At 41.1% G+C, this 20,075-nt stretch overlaps 1 protein-coding gene across 1 annotated transcript in view; it reads left to right on the top strand.

The window, feature by feature from the left end:
* The window catches only part of RAPGEF3 (Rap guanine nucleotide exchange factor 3), a 73,536-nt gene extending 62,200 nt beyond the window's left edge, over nt 1-11,336 (top strand). The window contains exons 19-28 of the mRNA XM_058169245.1: nt 372-469; nt 1,523-1,648; nt 1,897-2,078; nt 2,645-2,735; nt 5,381-5,431; nt 6,992-7,079; nt 7,781-7,845; nt 8,067-8,121; nt 8,688-8,759; nt 10,865-11,336. Of these exons, the coding sequence (XP_058025228.1) occupies nt 372-469; nt 1,523-1,648; nt 1,897-2,078; nt 2,645-2,735; nt 5,381-5,431; nt 6,992-7,079; nt 7,781-7,845; nt 8,067-8,121; nt 8,688-8,759; nt 10,865-10,983 (947 nt within the window). The 3' untranslated portion in view covers nt 10,984-11,336. The remainder of the gene's footprint in view (nt 1-371; nt 470-1,522; nt 1,649-1,896; nt 2,079-2,644; nt 2,736-5,380; nt 5,432-6,991; nt 7,080-7,780; nt 7,846-8,066; nt 8,122-8,687; nt 8,760-10,864) is intronic.
* Nucleotides 11,337-20,075: the final 8,739 nt, after the last annotated feature.

Genomic DNA, 20,075 nt, shown 5'->3' with positions numbered 1-20,075 from the left:
ATTCATTCTCACATGCAGCCCTTGAAGACCCAGCGAAAGTCTGTTACTTAAGGTTTGTTTTTAAATGCAAAACCAAATGCCAGTTAATGTGATAGAAGGACCAGCTACTACTAGATTCTGGAGGAGAAAAAGTTTTATTATCATGAATGTGAAATGGGCCTCTTTGAAGCAATAAGTAGAGGTAACAGTAAAGTGTGCTAAATTTACTAGCTAGGTAAGAGCTAATAAAGTTCTCAAGAATGGTTGTGGAAGGAAGGCAAAGAGACTTGACCTATAGTTAATATGGATGCTTTGCCCTATGCTGCCTCCTTGTGGCCGGTTGAGAGAGAATTCTATTTCTCAACCTGCTTTCTAACATTTGATTTTGGCAGATAAAGTTGTCTTGCCCATGGAAGCTTTTGGTGTGTTTACATCCCTGGGGTTGAATGAGAGACTTTTTGCTGTCAGTGTTCAAGAGCTTCACAACTTGGTGAGTGTTCCTTGTAAATAACACACAAGGGGAAATTTTTCACGTCTTTTCCTAATCCTGTTTACCATTACTCCCACCTTCTCAGCACAATTATCAAAGATGTGAATCTTGGCATATAGAAAATATCTGGAAGAAACTTTACAGCATAGAAAGCAGATTCCCCCCACCCCCAGTATAAATGTTGTACTGAATTTGAAGGGATAAAATCCCTGAGTTGCATGAAATTGGAGAAGGGGCAATCTATACCAAAACCAAGGAGGGAGTATCTCAAATCAGAATAACAGATAATAATAATAATGAGGAGGGGGGGAGGAGGAGGAGGAGGAGGAGGAGGAGGAGGAGGAGGAGGAGGAGGAGAAAAGGGACTTTGGAGGTCTTCTAGTCCAACCTCCTACTCAGGCAAGAAACTCTATAGGGCCTTTACCATTTCAGACAAATGGTTGTCCAATCTCTTCTTAAAACCTTACAGTGTTGGAACATTCAGAACCTCTGGAGGCAAGTTATTCCACTGATTAATTGTTCTAACTGTCAGGAAATTTCTCCTTAGTTCTAAGTTGCTTCTTTCCTTGGTTAGTTTCCATCCATTGCTTCTTGTCCTGTCTTCAGGTGCTTTGGAGACTAGGTTGACTGCCTCTTACTTATGGAAGCCTCTTAGCTATTGGAAAGCCCAGACCTTATCTGCATCACTTTGAAGCAAGATAGTGATAAAAGATATTTCCAAACTGAAGCTGTTTAATTATTCATGTCTTCGGCATATGGTTTTGGAGTTACAGATTAGCTATAGGAGGGCAGAATTATCTATACCTGAAGATGTTCAGTCTTGTATTCTAAATTCCAAACAAACACCCTAAGCTCCTAAAAGGTGTTGCAGGATAGTTAAGGTTGTAGTACAGTTGTGTGTGATGGGTGTGGTAGTATAAATATATCTTCATTTCTAGTGTGACCTGGGCTTAGTGTTCAAACATTTCCTGAGGTTCCATACGAGGACCCAGTATGCACAGTGCATCTATGCATAGTAAAAAATGCCATCCTTTTCTCCTTTTGCTTGCAAAGGCACCTCACCCTGAACAGCTTGGTCCCAGAACTGGTTCCTGGGAAAGTTTGGATTTCATTAGTTCAAAGGACCTGGCTAATCAGTTCACCGAGCATGACTGGAACCTCTTCAAAAGCATCCATCAGGTAAGCAAGTTCTATGGACACTCTATTTGTTTGCATACAAGGATTGATGCTCCGAATCCTGCTAGGAATTATTCACCCATCCTTGTTGGTATTGAACTGGGATTTCTATTGCTTTGAGTCTAAAGTCAAGGCAAGCAGAGATCTTAGCCCATCAGCATGCTCGTTTGAAAGAGAAACTGAGGCAGGGCCTTGTGTCTTAGGACTGGAGCTTGGGAGAAATTCCCTGACTGTTGTGCTCTTTTTTAAAGGTGGAGTTGATTTACTACGTGGTTGGGCCACAGAAATTTCCCAGTGCAACCACAGCCAATGTGGAGCGTTTCCTGCGTCGTTTCAATGAGTTGCAGTTCTGGATCACCACTGAGCTCTGCTTATGTCCTGATGTTATCAAAAGAGCCCAGCTGCTCCGTAAATTCATCAAGCTGGCTGCACAGTAAGAAGCTACTAACCATGAAAATATTCGGTTAGAAGCAGGTGGACTCTGGGCTTGCAAGATCTGATTCCTTTTCATGAGTTCCTTGTGGTCCATCAGTAAAGACAAATATAATTACGCTATAAGATACCTTTAGTATCAGCCCACAGATTTGTTCTCCTCCCCAGAAAATAGTTTATATTCCTTTTCACAGAAAATGTTTTGGTTTCTTCATCAGCTTTCCTATTTTCAACTTTCTGATTTAAAAAACAGTGTAATTCAGCCAACTTGACCAAAAGCAAGATATTGAGTGAGATGTCATCCATAAAAAACAGGGTTTTTTTTCCTGCCTTGTGCTATTGCTACTATTTATTATTAGGATCATCATCATTCTCTCCTTCAAAGCATTGAAACCTCACCTTGTACATCCTGAATGAAGCAGATGTTTCTTTCCATGGGAGAGAACTTGATGCTCTAGGATTGGAGCATCTGCTGTTTTTCCCTGTGGAAACACTTGAAATTTATAATCAAATTTGTTTTGGTTTTCCTTCCTTATCTGAATGGTGTTTCTATATTTTTGGTTTCAGCCTAAAAGACCAAAAGAACCTGAATTCCTTCTTTGCTGTGATGTTTGGCCTGAGCCACTCTGCCATCAGCCGCCTTTCTAGGACTTGGGAGGTACATTTCTACTCTCCAGAGAAGGGGAAACAGTTGAATCAACATGCTTGGTCTTGAAACTATTTTCCTACATTAACTTAAACAGTGTGTAATTTCACACTTACCACTTGGAAAGACTCTTCCCAGACCTTTTAGCGTTTTTTATGGGCTCCTAGTTAAGGAAATGAAGGGATGCAAAATAGCATCCACAGTCTGATTGTATGTGTTTATGGCAGCGGTTCTCAACCTGTGGGTCGGGACCCTGCTGGGGGTCGAATGACGATTTGCCAGGGGTTGCCTAAGACCATCGGAAATATGGGAAGTATACTTGCGAGTCGAAGAATCGCGCTCCATTGGTTGACTACACAAGCCAGCTGCTGGCTCTTTAAATCGCTAGTCAAATTCGGCTTCAGGCGCGATGAATTAAAAAAGAGAGAAACCTTTGCTCTGATGTCTCCCTCTCAAGCCAGCTGCAATCACTCCCAATCGCTAGCCTAATCTGGCTTCAGGCGCGATAAACTTAATAGGGGAGGAGTCTCCGCTTTAATGCCTCCGTCCTCAAGGCAATCGCAAGCAGTTCAGATCGCTAGTCAATACGGCTTCAGGCGCGATAAATTCAAAACGAAAATAATTTTACGGTTGGGGTCGCCACATTGTGGGGAATTGTATTAAAGGGGTCGCCACATCGTGGGGAATTGTATTAAAGGGGTTGCAGCACTATAAAGGTTGAGAACCACTGGTTTATGGGATACGAGGATGATCTGACTATACAACAACTATCTCTCCATTGATTGCTAAGGTTGATTCAGCTGAACTGGCTGGTTAGGTGGGTGACTTCTTAATCTCTCATATTTGCTCTGTGTGTGTATTCCCTATTGAAGCTGTGCTTAGTTCCCAAATTGATGGAGTACAGTATACTGATCAAGGACGTGTACTTTTGTGTAGCCATAATAATGAGTTTGGGATCGAAGAGGCAGACCTGAAAAACATTATCATGTGTACAAGATCTTCTAGGAGGGAGATTCATTAACAGGCCTTAACAATCAGTTATGGGGTAAGAAGTAAAGGACAGTAGCAAAATTAAAGCAATTAATAAAGGAGCATATTTTCCAGTATTTCAAATAGATAAGGACAGCTCAGAAAGGAGAATCTGGCCTTTTCCCCATTGGCATTTATTTATTTACATATTTATTTGCCACCCATCTCTCAGGCAACTCTTTTTCACAAGAAGTTAGATTCTTAGAAAGTAGGAAGATGAGCCATAGCATTCCAGAACAGGAAAACGTCTGCATATTAAGCGTTTCCTATTTGATGCAGTGAATCAACCCAAGCTGACATCATAAAACAATGGGTAAATCAAGTATTACTACATGCTTTTAAATATGTGTCTTACCAAATCTTATAATATGTCGATTTGTGGTCAAGAGAGAGATGTGGTTTCAAAAGTTGTAAAAGGATTACACTGTTGCAGCTGTATAATTTATCAGCCCCAAGCTGAAGTAAATTTGGCTCAAAATGGATCCAAATGAGCATTTTAGGGGGATTTGGAAGACAGATGACTCTGAACTGGGTTGTTGAAGAAATCCACCATCCTCATACGGTGGTAACTCTTGGAATACTGTGGAACAGTATTTATATGGAGAAGATATCTATTTGTTGCAAAGTTGATACAGAAGAGTGTACTTTGTAATAATTTCAATTAAAACAATGTTTTAAAAGCAGAGGACACTACAAAAGTTGAGACTTTTATTTAAAAAACAATTTGCAGAGCAGAAATTGGATATGTGTGAACACTGAAATATTGGGAATTTATATGGCTGCCTAACTTACATTGTAACCCAGGGTAGTTTATACCCCTCTCTGAACTAGACAAACAATGATTGAAATGTAAAAGCAAACAATCATTTACAGTGACCTGTCTCACATTCATACCCTTCTTGCAATAGGATGTCTACTCATCCTAGCCCCCAATACATAGGGAAATAGCCAGATTTTGAAATATCGACTGGATGGACCTTACATCAGCCTTAAGAAGGATTACGTCTGCTTGTTTATTTTTGTAGTTCGTTCTACGATTTGGCTTTTGTTGAATTTTGTACGCTTTGTAGCATGGATTTAGTGTTCTGATCACTAGCAGATCACATAGGCAGCAAATGGGTTATTTGCACATTCTGCTACAGTACAGGTATTCAGTCTGAGAAGCTACGAATTTTGTCCTTAGAAATTTTGTTGAGCACAAATTGGTGAGGCATTCTTGGGTAGCTAAGGCTTACAGACGATTCACATCCTTTTTGGTTCAAAGGGAAAAAAAATACTCAGGTTGAGAAATCGTATTATTACATGAACTGATTTCCAGTCATCTCCTTTCTTGACAGGATGTGATTTATGCCAATAAACAAGGCTTTTCTTCTTCAATTTAAGCTGACCTCTTTGTCCAGGGTCATATCTTTTAGTAGCTTTTCTTGACAGATTATCTGTTGACAAAGCTTTGACGTTCTTCTGCGCACTTATGAAAATTCTACCTATGGTTTTGAAGTGTCCACTGTCTTTTCATGGGTGCAGAGTCCTGTTTGAACAAATATAAGTTGAATAAATTCCCCAGCTTTCTGCACTAACTTATTGGCCATTTCTGACAATTCTTCCTTTGACTTTTCTTCATATCTCAGAAACTTCCACACAAGACGAGAAAGCTATATGGCACTATGGAACGGATGTTGGTGAGTGGAGAGATATTCCTATTTGTCTTTGGAAGTGTCGATTTCTTCTCTCAATTTTACATAGTAGCCCCACTCTGTTTCCCATTTTACTGATGGAGAAGTGGTGCCAAGATAGTGGCTTGCACCAGTTTTATATCAGGAGTTGCAGCTAGACTTAAGAGTAGTAGTTTTAATCTTAGTCAGAACATTTGCATTTTGACTCTGAGGTGGTCAAGAGTTTATCAGGATCCTTTCACAGAGAGATAATAATGCCTAGACTGACAGAGCACAATCTACCTAGACCATGTTCTGAAATATTCTGCGCCTCCTTCTCTTTCTCTTTATAGACTTTCTCACAAAGATATGAGCTCGCTTATTTGTGTTGGTCAAATTTAATATCTCCCTGAATGGATTCAATGAGAACTCAGTTTCTTTAGCTCTTAATTTCAAAATCTGCTGAGGAATTCTGTCCTGTAGTAGATGAATGGAAATCTATTTCTAGACCTCTGAAGATACGAGGAGATGAGCAATATGGAAGAGAATCCCTTATGTAAGGAAGAGCTCAGCAAACTTGACTAGAGATTGGGTGTCACTGTACAATCTTGCATTAGGGCTTCAACATCACATTCAGTTATGAACTCAGTTATTAAATATTGTCAAAAATCTCATGATATTGCTATTATGAGATTTAAAACACTTAAATTCCAAGTAGCATTGAATCTCGATTTTAATTATGCAAGATTTTGGCACTGCAGCATGAGGTTTCCTGTGAGAAAGTGATCTAATGAGGCTTAGCTGTTTCCTCCCCCCAAATATATTACGCTGAATATATAATTAGGGACTTCGCATAAGCATGGAAGCTAGCAGTGGGCAGCCCAAGACTTTATTTCCCCTTTTTGCAGCCCTTGGAACCACCTCTTATCTGATACTACAGTTTTCTATAATATTGCATCATCTGAAGTCTGGGAATGCATGAAAACATCATAAAGTAAGCCCTAGAATAGATGCATCACTTAGAAACAAAACTGAGCAACTCCTCCCAAAGCTGAGGGACATGGTCGCTCACTGGCTAAGACGCTGATCTTGTCGATCGAAAGGTCGGCAGTTCAGCGGTTCGAATCCCTAGAGCGGCGTAATGGGGTGAGCTCCTGTTACTTTTCCCAGCTTCTGCCAACCTAGCAATTCGAAAGCACGTAAAAAATACAAGTAGGAAAAAAGAGACCACTTTTGGTGGGAAGGTAATAGCGTTCTGTGTGTCTTTGGCATTTAGTCATGCCAGCCACATGACCACGGAGACGTCTTTGGACAGCACTGGCTCTTCAGCTTTGAAATGGAGATGAGCACCATCCCCTAGAGTCGGGAACAACTAGCACATATGTGCGAGGGGAATCTTTCCCTTTACACCCTCAAAAGTTAAGTATGGCCATTAGCCTCCAAAAGATTGTCAGTGCCTGCTAATTCTTCAACCTTTACAATCCAGATGAAGCCACACAATTGAAAAATGGCTCGAAGGAGTCAACAGTCTGCCTAAAGCATGTTTGATTACAAACATCCCATCTGATTTATCCTTTTTCTTTCCAGGATCCTTCTTGGAATCACCGTGTTTATAGACTGGCTGTGGCTAAGCTGTCTCCACCCATGATCCCTTTTATGCCCCTCCTTCTTAAAGGTACAACAGCAGGAATCCTATCGTATATACACAGGTGCAGTTTTAAGTAACTGACAAAGCCTCAACCACAGCTAGTTCAGAGGTTCTAAAATATGAAGTGTAATGCAGCTGTCATGGTTGAACCACTTTTGAAATGTCTTATCGCTATTCAACTTGCCAAAGAACTGTGGGGAGGGAAGGGGAGAAAGAATGTAGCCGCTTCAGAGACGGACTGTGAGAACCAATATCCACCAAGGGCACCGACGCAGGTGTTTAACAGAAGGATGAACTGTTCTCAAAACAAAAGGACGATTCATAATTGGACAATGTGACCAACCAAGGGTGGGGAGAATGGGAAGCTATTGTTTAACTATACAAGCATCGTGCGGGAAAACCCAGAGTTGATTTTGATTCTTCAGTACCGCAATAGTGTCTCCAATAAAGTTTTGCTTTTGGGATTTCAAAGTTCCTAAGGATGTCTGCTTTTCTTGGGTTCGCTAGTCAGACCGTTGACAGCAACTACATTGAAGCCAAAGAAGCTGCTGGCAAATTAATTCTGCATTTTTGGCTATGTACATATTTAAGAACTTACCAGAAGCGAAGCTTGAGGAACACTTCCTCCTATTCAAAGGATTTCAAGCCTGTCCTAGAATTACAAAGGGCAAAGGGTCTCCATTTCTTTTTTGTAATGAATGATGAGACACTTTGCGTTCATTTTGCAGATATGACCTTCATTCACGAGGGCAACCGTACCTTGGTGGAGAACCTTGTCAACTTTGAGAAGCTGGTGAGTAGAGAGAGTAGACTTGCCATTGTGCTGTTTTGTGAATGAAATAGATCATTCCATTTTGAAAAAACAGCTGGGGGAAAAAAATATTCTGGTGTTTCTGAGAATTTGACTGCATGCTGTGTTAGTTGTTTTTTTCAGTCTACAGATAGCTTGATTAGAGAAAATAGAAAGAGAACAAGTGAATAATCTTAACACAAGCCCATATCTATCCTGTATAGCGCATGATGGCCAAAGCTGTTCACCTTGTACATCACTGTCGGAGTCATCCCAACCGTGAGTATAGAAGAGTGCTGGGTTTGGGGGACTTGTGATCAGTGAGGATCAAGGGAAGCAAAGCCTGTTACACGCTGCAGTTTAGAATGGTTGCTGCACAGGACTGTTGCACACATACAGTGGCCTGATGAAACAGAATGATTTCTCTCCACCCTCTTTTCATTTTACAAACCAGTTTTCAACAAGCACGTCAGACTATTTTGCAAGGCTAAGCTTTCATCTATTTTTAATGCCAATTAAAAAATAAAGTTTTTAGCTCATCCCATTCCTGAGAAAGTCATACATTTGACAAGGGAAGATTTGTAGGTGATCTGAGTCGGAAGGTGAGAGAGATTTCTCTCTTCCAAGAGAGAAATAGTTTTCCTGGTTCGATGTTTTATAAGGATGCTTGCATTATAATAATAAGCACTTCTGTTAAGAGGTGGAATGTCCAGGAACTTAGAAAAATGTCTTTGTAGATGACACAAAGCAGAAGTTGGCAGGAGCTGGCTAGGAAATAACACACATTCCTCCGCTGTAAACCTCTGACTTCCCCTTTTTATTTTTCCTTTTCTCCCTTTCTCCAGTTCCCCTCTCTCCCTTGCGCAGTCGTCCCCAGTACCTCTTGGAAGAAGCTCGGGCAATCCGTGCCTCAACCTGTAAGCAAGTGAATTGGGGAAGGATGTGTGTGTGTGTGTCTCCTGTACATTGTTTAACTGTAGACTCTCGGCTTTCTCAGCCACAGTTGTGTCAGATGCCATGAGAATGAACAAGCCAACTTGGTTTTCTTTCCGATAGTGACTTCTTTTATTGGGTCTGCTACAAACCGGGTCTCAGTAAAAATCGAGGTCTCTCTGTATAAAGTCAGCACTGAGAGCTTCTGCCTCTCAGCCCCTTTTAAACATCCCATGCTGCTCATGCCCCGCCCCATGGCTGAACTGCTCCGTTGATTGGACGCCCAGCCGCTCTCTCCCTCCTCGTCTGACAGCTTTAGCTGCCACATCATTTGCTAAATCCCGGAACTAAAGGAGCTCTTCCTAACACCCAGCCCTCATCTCCCTCTATCCCGGCCGCCAGTGTGCTGATTCCTTCCTCATGCTTGCCAAATGCAGATCCTTGCAGCCCTCAAACAAGTCCTTGATATGTCATTCCTTTGGATCATTGATTAGGGGCTGCTCCCATGATCCAGATCCCTGTAGCGTCATGTGTCAAGCCAGAGCTGGGCTTTTCCTTTGGAACCGCCAAATCATTGCATGATTTATACTGCTCTCCTTTTCAAAAGGGTGTATTGGTATTTTCTGTTGTGACCAAGGCCCAAGTAGTGATTACTAAACACAATTCAGTCCTCAATAAACTTATTTTATTAAAACAGCTGAGAATTAATACATTCTCAGCTTAGTCCAAAACATAATTCTTAATAACCAGTCCCTTGGCCTTATCACCAACCTTTGATGTCTTTGGCAACCCTCCAAAGGCTTTTCTTGGCAAAACCCCCACAAAGTTCAAGAGACGCTGACAAGAAGCAATGAAATTTTGCTTTTGCTTTTCTTTTCTACAAAGAACCCAACGCCTCGTTGCTGCTCTTTTAAGCCATATGAGAGTGGCCAATCATCGTTGTCCTTTTTTCTTCAGCTGCTCTTGCCTTCTGGCAGCTCTTTGCATGCATGCACTAGGAACAGGCTCCTTCTGTCCTCTGCCTCTCTGCTGTCCGCCTCTGGAGGCTCCGGAGTCTGTGCATCACTCCTGGATGGCCCTGGCCCCATCTTTGCCTCCAATGCAGAGCCCTCATCCAGGCCTTCCCCTGACTCCAGGACTAGTCCATTGTCCTCCCCAGCCTCCTCACTGTCCGACTGTGTTGCCAGCTCCGGAGGCTGCTGGTGGACCACAACATTTTCACCCCACCCTACACAATGCAAATGTATCAGCAGCTGCTTCATAAGAACTAAGTCCTAACACAGGTTTTCGTGAAAACTCCTTGGAAATAACTATAGTTCCAGATTTCTGAATCTGTATGCAAAAGAACCTGGATTCAGCCCCTGGAATCTACAAGGAGAGGAGTGAACCAGGGGTGAAATGCTACCAGTTTGGACCGGTTTGGCCAAACTGGTAGCGATGGTGGAAGGTGGTTTGGAGAACCGGTAGCGATGGCAGCACAAGGCTCTGCCCACCCACCCGGTCGCTTGTTTTTTACCCTCTGCGCATGCACAAAAGGGTTTGTGCATGTGCAGAGAGTCTGCATATGCATGTGACGTGCATAAGGTAAGTAGATTTTACCCCTGGGATGAACCTCCTAAATCTTAAAGATCGGCTGCTGTTTAGGCTGCAGCAGGGATAAGCAGCGTTCTGTCTATGGGCCAAATAAATACCCCACCTCCACTCCTGTCACAGGTGTCTTCTGCCAAAAGTTGATGGCAAACTTTTAGCAGCATATGTATTTGAGAGGAGGTGGAGTATTAGAGCATTGGAAAAAGTAAAATAGGTGGGTTGAGTAATTATGGGTCAATTGTTTTGCTCTAAAATAATCATTGTCTCCTACACCTACCCCCCAGAAGGCCAACACAGTTGGTCTCAGTTCTCCAGGCGACTTTGTTACATCACTGGCCACACCTGTCTTAGAAGCCAAAAAAAGAAAAGACTCTGTCCATTTAATTACTTTCTTGTTCAAGCTATGTCAAATGTTATTTAGCGGTGTTCTATTTTTTTCTGCCGCTTTCAAACTATTGTGGATGAGAGATTTCCTTAATCCTGGTCTGTTTCCTTTCAGGCTCAGAACAATCCCTCAGCATTCGAAGTCCAGCTGCAACCTGGGCCCATATCCAGCCCTTGAGAGTGATTGACAGACAGAAGGAACTTTTGCGGCTCTCACGAGACCTTGAATCTTGATACTAGAAGATTGCCCAAGCAAGGACAGAAAGTATGCCAAGGACTGTTTGGGAAGGCACCTTCTGGTGGGTTAGGCCAACGCCCCTCGCATTTGGCCAGAGGAAGATCTCAAGCAGACGAGAAAGCTCCTCATATTCTTGGTGGAACGTTTGATCTGTCCTGATCATTGAAAAATGGGTGACATCTTTGCAGAGCCTAAGGAACGATGTGTCACCTTGCCTCAGGTTTTACAAACGGCAAAATTTCTGGTGTGAAAAAAGACTGAGTCATGGAATGCTTTAAGCTGCCTTACCGGGAAAGGAGCAAAACTCCCACTTATCAGATACCAGTGTTCAACAGAAATATGTTTGTTTGTTTTTTAAAAGAAAAAAAGAAAGAAAGAAAGAAAGAAAGAAAGAAAGAAAGAAAGAAGGAAGGAAAAAGAAAGAAAGAAAGAAAAAAATGGGAAGATTTGCTTTGGTGTGTCTGATGAATTGTTATTTTCTGAACTAGGAGTTCCCTCTCTTCTGCCAGGTTTAAAGAAGATTCTTTAAAACATTTGAATGGAGCTATTTCCTTCCCTCCAGTTGATTTGATTGGACTAATCAGCAGAACATACTGATGTATTTATTTATTCATTAAATTTATATCTTGCTTTTCTCCTGGAGTGCAAGCAGAATACACAGCATTTCCCACTCCAAGTTTTTCCTCACTGATGGAAGTAAGCTGGACTTATGTGGAGATAGTGCCTGGCCTAGCAGCTTCTATGGCATATGGTAGACTCAGAACTGGATATTTCTGCTCCTAGACTATAGAAGCTTCACTTCAATGAGTCATCACATCTCTTGTGTGTAATGTCAAGTAGGCAATTTGCTAGAAATGGGATGCACTAGAACAGGGGTGTCAAACTCACAGCATTATGGTGGCATCATATGATGTATCGGGACTTTTCTCCGCTTCACTAAACCAGGCATGGGCATAGGTAGTGTGTGACGCATCTGGCCCAGAGGTTGGGAGTTTGACAGCCCTGCACTAGAAGGTTGCAGGAGATACTGAGATGCTTCTTAAGAGTGCATACAAGCTGCCTTTCATGCTAATAGCAGTTTTGCCAATAAAAAAATTGCAAAGTTGCAAGCACCTTCTGTCACAGCAACAGGTAGGTGTTCAGGAATTACCTGATTTAAGCATTCACGTGCCTTCCTTCCTTTCTTATATTGTCATAGAGGCAATAGCAAGGCTGGTTGAAGAGGATTGCAAAATCTGGAGCTCCCACCCCCAGATGGGGAGCTTCTAAGCAGATGGCAGGATGAAATAGATTAGAGGTGAGTGAAGGTACAAGCATCAAGAAGTGGTGGCTGCCCACTTCTGTTTCTCCATCCACAGAGTGAATGCTTCAGACAGACAAGGTGCTTGGTGGGCAAGTCCACCCCTAGGGTAATCTGACTTTCTGTCTGTCAATGAGCTCAAGAGGTTTTCAGGATTCCCCTTTGAATCATGGGACTCTGGGTTAACCTAAGAGACTTTGAGAGTACCATATCTTCTCATAGGGCCATGCAACTCTAGATTAACCAACTGTAGGCTGCATCTCTGAGCTTTGGACAGGAGAAAAGAAAAAAGACTAAGGGAAGGGATTTTTGATTGGGCAATTCTACCTTTTAGCGCATGCAATTCCTTATTTGGGCAGGTAGGGGGTGTTGGTCATGGTGTTGGTGGCAATTGGGGAGGTGTGGCAAGCCAGGGGTTAAAGCAGCTCCATGTGAACCAATGGACACTGGGCCTACAATCTTTCTCCTAACAAGGATTTCATTGGATGGCGATTTTTGTAAACAATATGTTTTCTATATTATCCTTTATTTTTTTATTCTGATTTTGTAATTATTCAATTTTGAATATACAACTTTAAACATACTGTCCTCAACTTTGTCCCTATTGTTAGGGCTTTATATGTCAGCGATGAAAAACCAACCATATCTTTTTAGGGGGTTTGAAACATGCTCTTTCTAATGAGAATGATTTAACAGAGTTTCCAGAAGGTTTTTATTTATTTACAATGAACGTCAACTTTACATTCAGTTTATAAACTATTGGAAATCAGTAGGAGAATGAATTTCTATATTCAAAAACTGTGTTGATAAGTTATTACGCATTAAGTTTCACATTTATCATACCTTTCCTTTCAGAGATATAAAAAGCCAAACTTTAACCTTTTTTCGAGCCGCACTATTTTCGGCCAACTTTGCTCCAAATTATTTAGATGGAGATTGCTCACGAGAATGTTTTTATTATTTGGTTTAATAGAGCACAAAATGTTGTACAAGATGGCCAAGTTTTGTTTCTCTGAACAAAATATATATGAGAAATATTATGTCTCAAGGTTGCTGGAACCTCAGAGTCATACTGTAGAAGGCTGCGATATGAGGTCACACAATGCCTGTATCTCCACAAGTATTGCATCAGCACACATAACACTTTACCAATGCTCATTGGGGACACGTGTGAATGTTCACACAAAATTTCATTGAAATTCGTGATGGTCGAGCAGGGCATTTTTCTGAAATCAGACCACTTGACATGGAATGACCCAAAAGCAAGAAGAAACAGTTTAGGTTCTTCCTAATCTTCAATATTTTAATTTTAACCCTTTTTTAAAAAAAAGTATAGAGAAAGAGTCAAAGACTAGCCTGTGGCAGCAGTGATTGCTTTTCAAAATCAGTGGGAAATGCAAGCTTAATTTGCAAGTCCTTAACTTACAACCAAACCAACTTGCAGGATCTTAACTGGCAACCAAAACACAAGAGTGCTTCAATTTATTTTTTCATTCTCTGTATTTTGTATTGCAGTTCTCTAACCAAAAAGTGCTTAGAGAAACATACACTTTGGGGAAATAGCTGTACCTGATTTGCAAAAAGAGCAGCTTAGACAAAACATAAGATCTGCGCATTATCACACACACATAAAACACACTAGGAACTAAGGTTTACTTCCTCACCCCAGAAAGTGTGTGTCTTATTGTTTCGTGTGCTGTTATCTCCCAAAGTAATTTATGTACAGGACCATCTCTGAATTATCAGTGTTTCCAAATAAAGGTAGTAGAGCACTAACAGCTAGGCAGCTACTCGGGTCTATGACAATTTGCCATGGCCAACTCGCCATGGCCAACTCACTGCAGGACAACTTTCCACGGTCATTTCGCTACAGGACAAATCACTGCGGGACAAGAGTTACACTAATACCAAAGAAATAGTGGAACAGAATCATCAAAAAAAAAAAAGGATGCAAAAGGAAGGATAGAATGAAATGTGAATGGCAAAAATTAAAATAATTTTTATTTATTTTAAATAATTAAATGGAATTGTTAAATTGTCCTGCAGCGAGTTGGCCATGATGAGTTGGCTACAGCAAGTTGGCCATGGTGAGTTGGCTTCAGTGAGTTGGCCATGATGAATTGGCTGCAGCAAGTTGGCCATGGTGAGTTGGCCGCAGTGAGTTGGCTGTGGAAACTTGTCCCGTTCCCCAGCTACTCAACAACTTATAATGATGTGGTCTTCATTTCACAGTGCCCTCAAAAAGATGTTGACGTGTTTAGCAAAGATAAACCCAATTGATTCCTTCACGGTCTTCCACAGTGATTCTCTCATTTTGTTCTGCAGCTTTTTATTCACTAAGTCTCCCCACCAGTTTTGTAGTTGCATCAGCTTAAAGGTACCAGTAGTTGAGAGTCAGCTCACTTCAATTAGAGCAGCCAAGGTCCAGTTTTAGCTTAAAAGCCACCTTCTATTGAGGAATGAGATGCTTCACAAATTCATCACCCAGATTGAGAAAGGAACAGAACTGTTGGAGACCATAATTTGTGGGTGGAACTGGAGAAGTCAATCTATGGGTTTCACTTGGTTCTAACATGGAAATCACTTTCTTGGACTTAGCCTGTATGCTATCAAAATGCTGTCATGCACCATTGGTGATATAAATTGATTTTATAATTTAAATAATTACTCCTTGACTTACAACCACAATTGGGACCCAAATCTTTGTTGCCAAGCAATGTGATCGTTAAGTGAGTCACATCCAATTTTATGACCATTTTGCCACATTTGTTAAGTGAATCACATTTGTTAAGTGAATCACCACAACCACACTGTTGTTAAACAAATCTAGTTACCCCCACTGAGTTTGCTTATCAGAAGTCAGCTGGAAAGGTCACAAATGGCAATCACATGACCCCAGGATGATGCAACTGTTATAAATACATGCCTGAATTTGGATCTTAGGACTGCAAGGATGCTGTGATGGTCATAAGAACCGGTTTGCAAGGCACTTTTTTCACCACTGTAATTCAATCGCTGGTTATAAGTTTAGGACTGCCTCTATTATAGTTGCTGTATGGAAACTGGCAATTGGAGCACATTCACAGCTGGCAGTTGCACAGAAGAAAGGTTTGATTCCTTCCATTCTTCAGCATAATTACAAGTTGATAAATGAGACGGATGAGGTAAGACTTCCAACAAAACAACCAACATGTATGTGGGAAATGGTTTGTATTTATAATAATTTATTCATACAGTAAATGCCAAGTTGGGCTACTTTGCATCTAGGAAATCCTTGCAGTACCATGGCTAGATGCCAAAGCTGATGTGATGACCTGGGGCAAGGCATGGAGGCAACACACAGCCAGCTGATAGTTCAAACTCTCCTTTATTTCTCCAACTTTCCCCAAAACACTCCCACGTTTATGGCAAGTCCCAGAGGAAAGCAACACACACACACACACACACACAGAGAGAGAGAGAGAGAGAGAGAGAGCAGCCTCTGACTGCGAGTAGTCCAGCAAAATGCTGTTAGCACAACAGCTTCAAGATACCCAACGAAGCAAAGGAACAAGGCAATGATAACACAAGAAGTCCAGCGAACTCCAGATGCCACACAAAAGTCCACAAATTCAGCGCTTGTTCCCGACAAGCGCCCCTCCCCACAGCGTCTCCTTAAGTCTCAGTCTCCAGGTGTACCTTGTGAAGAGGGGCAGGGTGCTCTCCTCCCGAGTCATTGGGTTGGCCTGTGCTGTTCCCGCCTCCTCTCCACTCTCCATGCTCGGGGATCAGGAGGGAGCGGTCCTTGTTCATCGCTTGAGCTCCGTCATTCCTCATCTCCACTGACTGCCCACTCTTCCCTTGTTCCTCTCCTGTTCCTCCCTGCTGGCAAGCCGTCGCAAGCCTGAGGGACCTGGGACTGCCTTCTCGATATCTGTCGGCCCCAGTTCCGCAGTGTGACACAGCAAGTTTAACACCTGTGTCTTAAACTCTATAAAAGGTTCGCCACCTTCTACTGAGTGAGTGCCAAATAGGTAAGCGCTTCATGCACTTGCTCCTCCCACATGAGCTGCGTCTGCAACTGCTGGGAGTTGCCAATAGGGAGGAAAGTATTGTTTGCAGAGAACCTTCTACAGTCAGACAACACTGGAACCAGAAACTGCAGCACTTTTTTTTAAAAAAATATTTTTTATTAAACATTTTTCAAAAAACAAAAAAGAATCTTTAAACAATAGTTTCTTTCCAACAATTTCGCAATGGTTTATCATTTCTTACTTGTCCATTTTTTCTGCCTTATTTCAATGTATACATCTAAGTTTACATATATACATATAAATAACAGTGTACCCAATTTCATTTCTACAAACTACATTTTTTCTGCTTTGTTGTTACATTTGTACTCCTATATCTTCTTTATTTGATCTTTCCTTGCCTTTTATCTCTCTCCTCTAGCCATTCATACCATTTCTCCCACACTATATGATATTCTGTTTCCTCTTTTTCTTGTATCTCCTTTGTAAGTTTATCCATTTCTGCACATTCCAAGACTTTTCTAATCACACTTTTTATTAAGCTGGTAACCATGGCCTCCAAAATAATGCTACTCATTGCTAAATCAATCCCGTAGTTATTCTAATCTTGACTTCGAACTCTTACTTCGCTTCCTGCCTGTGTTTCAGGTTTTTTTTCTGCTGGCGAGAGGAAATAATAATAATGTGCATTACAATATCTGCAGGAAATATCATTTGCCAGCAGGCAAGAATTGGTGGGATGATAAAATAGACAAAAAGAAAACGAAGAAGCTAAAGCACTCTGGGACTTTAGAATTCAAATAGACTGGTACCTTCTACATAACACCCTGGACTTAACTATTGTTGATAAGAAAGACAAAAATATTTGGACACTGGACTTTGCAATATCTGGAGGCCGGAGACAGGAGAGGAGAGGAGAGGAGAGGAGAGGAGAGAAGAGAAGAGAAGAGAAGAGAAGAGAAGAGAAGAGAGAAAGTAATAAAAAGATTGGCAAATAGAAGTAAAACAGATGAACAAAGATTGGCAAAAAAAATAAAAATCAAGAGTATCAATAATAATAGGCATAATAATAATTTTTTTGGATAAAAATTTGGTGGATTTTACAAAATGTTTTGAAAAAGAAGATAAAGTTCCTGCCGCAATTTTTTTTTGTTGGGAATTATCACGGACTGTACAGTAATTGAGACTAAATTGATTTTAAATCTAATAACAGCAGCAAGATTACTAATAGGACAATACTGGAAGAAAAAAGAAGTACCTACAATAGAAGAATGGATATTGAAAGTTACCAATTTGGCTGAGATGGCGAAGATATCAGCCTTTTTGAAAGACAATACACAAGAAAGATACTTAAAGGAATGGGAAAAATGGATTGACTATATTTGAAGTAGATATCAGACTAAGAGTTATCAGACTGTTTTTGAATGATTACGATGTATTATTTTTGATTGTTTTCGGGGGAAGTTAGGAATTGATGATTGTAGGGGTATAATTAAGTTGGGACGAAATTTTTTTAGCATATGTTTGTTTTATTTTTAACTATACCTTGTGCTCGTTCCGGGAAGTCGGGGAGGGTTGTGGGGAGGCAGGGAGGGAGGGAGGGAGGTGGGGGGAAAGGGGGAGAAAAATTTTTCTGTAAAACCTTTTGAATAAAAAAAATAATAATAATAGGCACCTTACGTGCAATTCCAAAACAATTGAAGCTTGGGGGCAAGTGATCACGTAATACTGGAATTCAACATTATGCAAACACAAGTAGTACAACAAAGTCAAAGTAGAGTCTTGGACTTTAAGAGAACTAATTTCAATAAACTTAGAGAGCGCTTGAGAAGGATTCATGGATGAGAATCCTCAAGGGGAAAACAACTCAAGAAGCTTGGGAAATTTTGAAAAGTGAGATTATAAAAGCCCAGTCTACCACAACACCAATGAAGAAGAAAAATAATAAATCTCAAAAGGAACCAGCATGGATGCATAAAGAACTATCCGATAAATTGAAAGACAAAAAGGACAAGTATAAAAAGTGGAAAGAGGGGCAAATAACTAAGGCAGAATATCAGCAAATAGCCCGAGCCTGTAAAGATGAAGTGTGAAAAGCTAAGGCTCACAACGAACAAAGGCTAGCGACAAAAGTAAAAAATAACAAAAAAAGCTTCTTCCAACATGTTAAAAACAAGAAAAAAGTCAAGGAAACAATTGGCCTATTGCTGGGAGAAAGTGGCAAGAAGGTGACAAGCAACAGGGAGAAAGCAGATCTACTTAACTCATTTTTTGCATTTGTCTTTACACAAAAGGAAAAAACAATCCAACCTATCAAAAACAGCACCACAAACAACAGATTAGGAACACAAGTTAAAATAGGGGAAAAAATGGTAAGTGAATACCTGTCTACCCTAGACGAGTTCAAATCACCAGGACTGGATGGATTACACCCCAAGGTTCTGAAGGAACTGGCAGATGAGATCTCAGAACCACTGAACTATATCTTTCAAAGATCCTGGAGCACAGGGGAACTGCCAGAGGACTGGAAAAGAGCTGATGCAGTTCCCATCTTCAAAAAGGGGGGGGGGGAAACAGATCTAGGAAACTACAGATCTAGGAAACTACAGACCTATCAGCCTGACCTCAATATCAGGGAAGATTGTGGAAAAGATAATCAAGCAACGAATCATTGAACACCTAGAAGCAAACAAAGTAATAACCAAAAGCCAACATGGGTTTGTCAAAAACAGATCATGCCAGACTAATCTCATTGCATTCTTTGACAAAATGACAAAATTAGTGGACCAGAGGAATGCTGTCGATATAATTTACTTGGACTTCAGCAAAGCATTTGATAAAGTAGACCATAACCTACTACTAGATAAAGTAGAAAAATGTGGGTTAGACAGCACCACCACCAGATGGATTCGCAACTGGCTGACCAACCGCACTCAACATGTAGTCCTCAATGGAACTACATCCACATGGAGGGAAGTATGCAGTGGAGTACCGCAAGGCTCTGTTTTAGGCCCAGTACTCTTCAACATCTTCATCAATGACTTGGACAAGGGGATAGATGGGGAACTCATCAAATTTGCCGATGACACCAAGCTGGCAGGAATAGCCAACACTCCAGAAGATAGACTCAAGAAAGAGTGCAGAGAAGAGCAACGAAGATGATTAAGGGACTGGAGGCTAAAACATATGAAGAACGGTTGCAGGAACTCGGTATGCCTAGTTTAATGAAAAGAAGGACTAGGGGAGACATGATAGCAGTGTTCCAATATCTCAGGGGTTGCCACAGAGAAGAGGGAGTCAAACTATTCTCCAAAGCACCTGAGGGTAGAACAAGAAGCAATGGTTGGAAACTAATCAAGGAGAGAAGCAACCTAGAACTAAGGAGAAATTTCCTGACAGTTAGAACAATTAATCAGTGGAACAACTTGCCTGCAGAAGTTGTAAATGCTCCAACACTGGAAATTTGTAAGAAAATGTTGGATAGCCATTTGTTTGAAATGGTGTAGGGTTTCCTGCCTGGGCAGGGGGTTGGACTAGAAGACCTCCAAGATCCATTCCAACTCTGATATTATTATTATTATTATTAAGATACAGAAGGATCTTGACAGACTTGAACATTGGGCGCTAACTAACAAAATGAAATTCAACAGTGAAAAAAGCAAGGTTCTGCATTTAGGCAAAAAACCCAAAACTGTGGGAGAGATCTTGGAGTCCTAGTGGACAACCATTAGATATGAGCCAGCAGTGTGCAGCAGCTGCCAAAAAAGCCAACACAGTT

Source organism: Ahaetulla prasina, chromosome 2 (assembly GCF_028640845.1).
Source record: "Ahaetulla prasina isolate Xishuangbanna chromosome 2, ASM2864084v1, whole genome shotgun sequence".
Classification (NCBI taxonomy): domain Eukaryota; kingdom Metazoa; phylum Chordata; class Lepidosauria; order Squamata; family Colubridae; genus Ahaetulla; species Ahaetulla prasina.
This window is presented reverse-complemented; position numbering and strand designations above follow the sequence as displayed.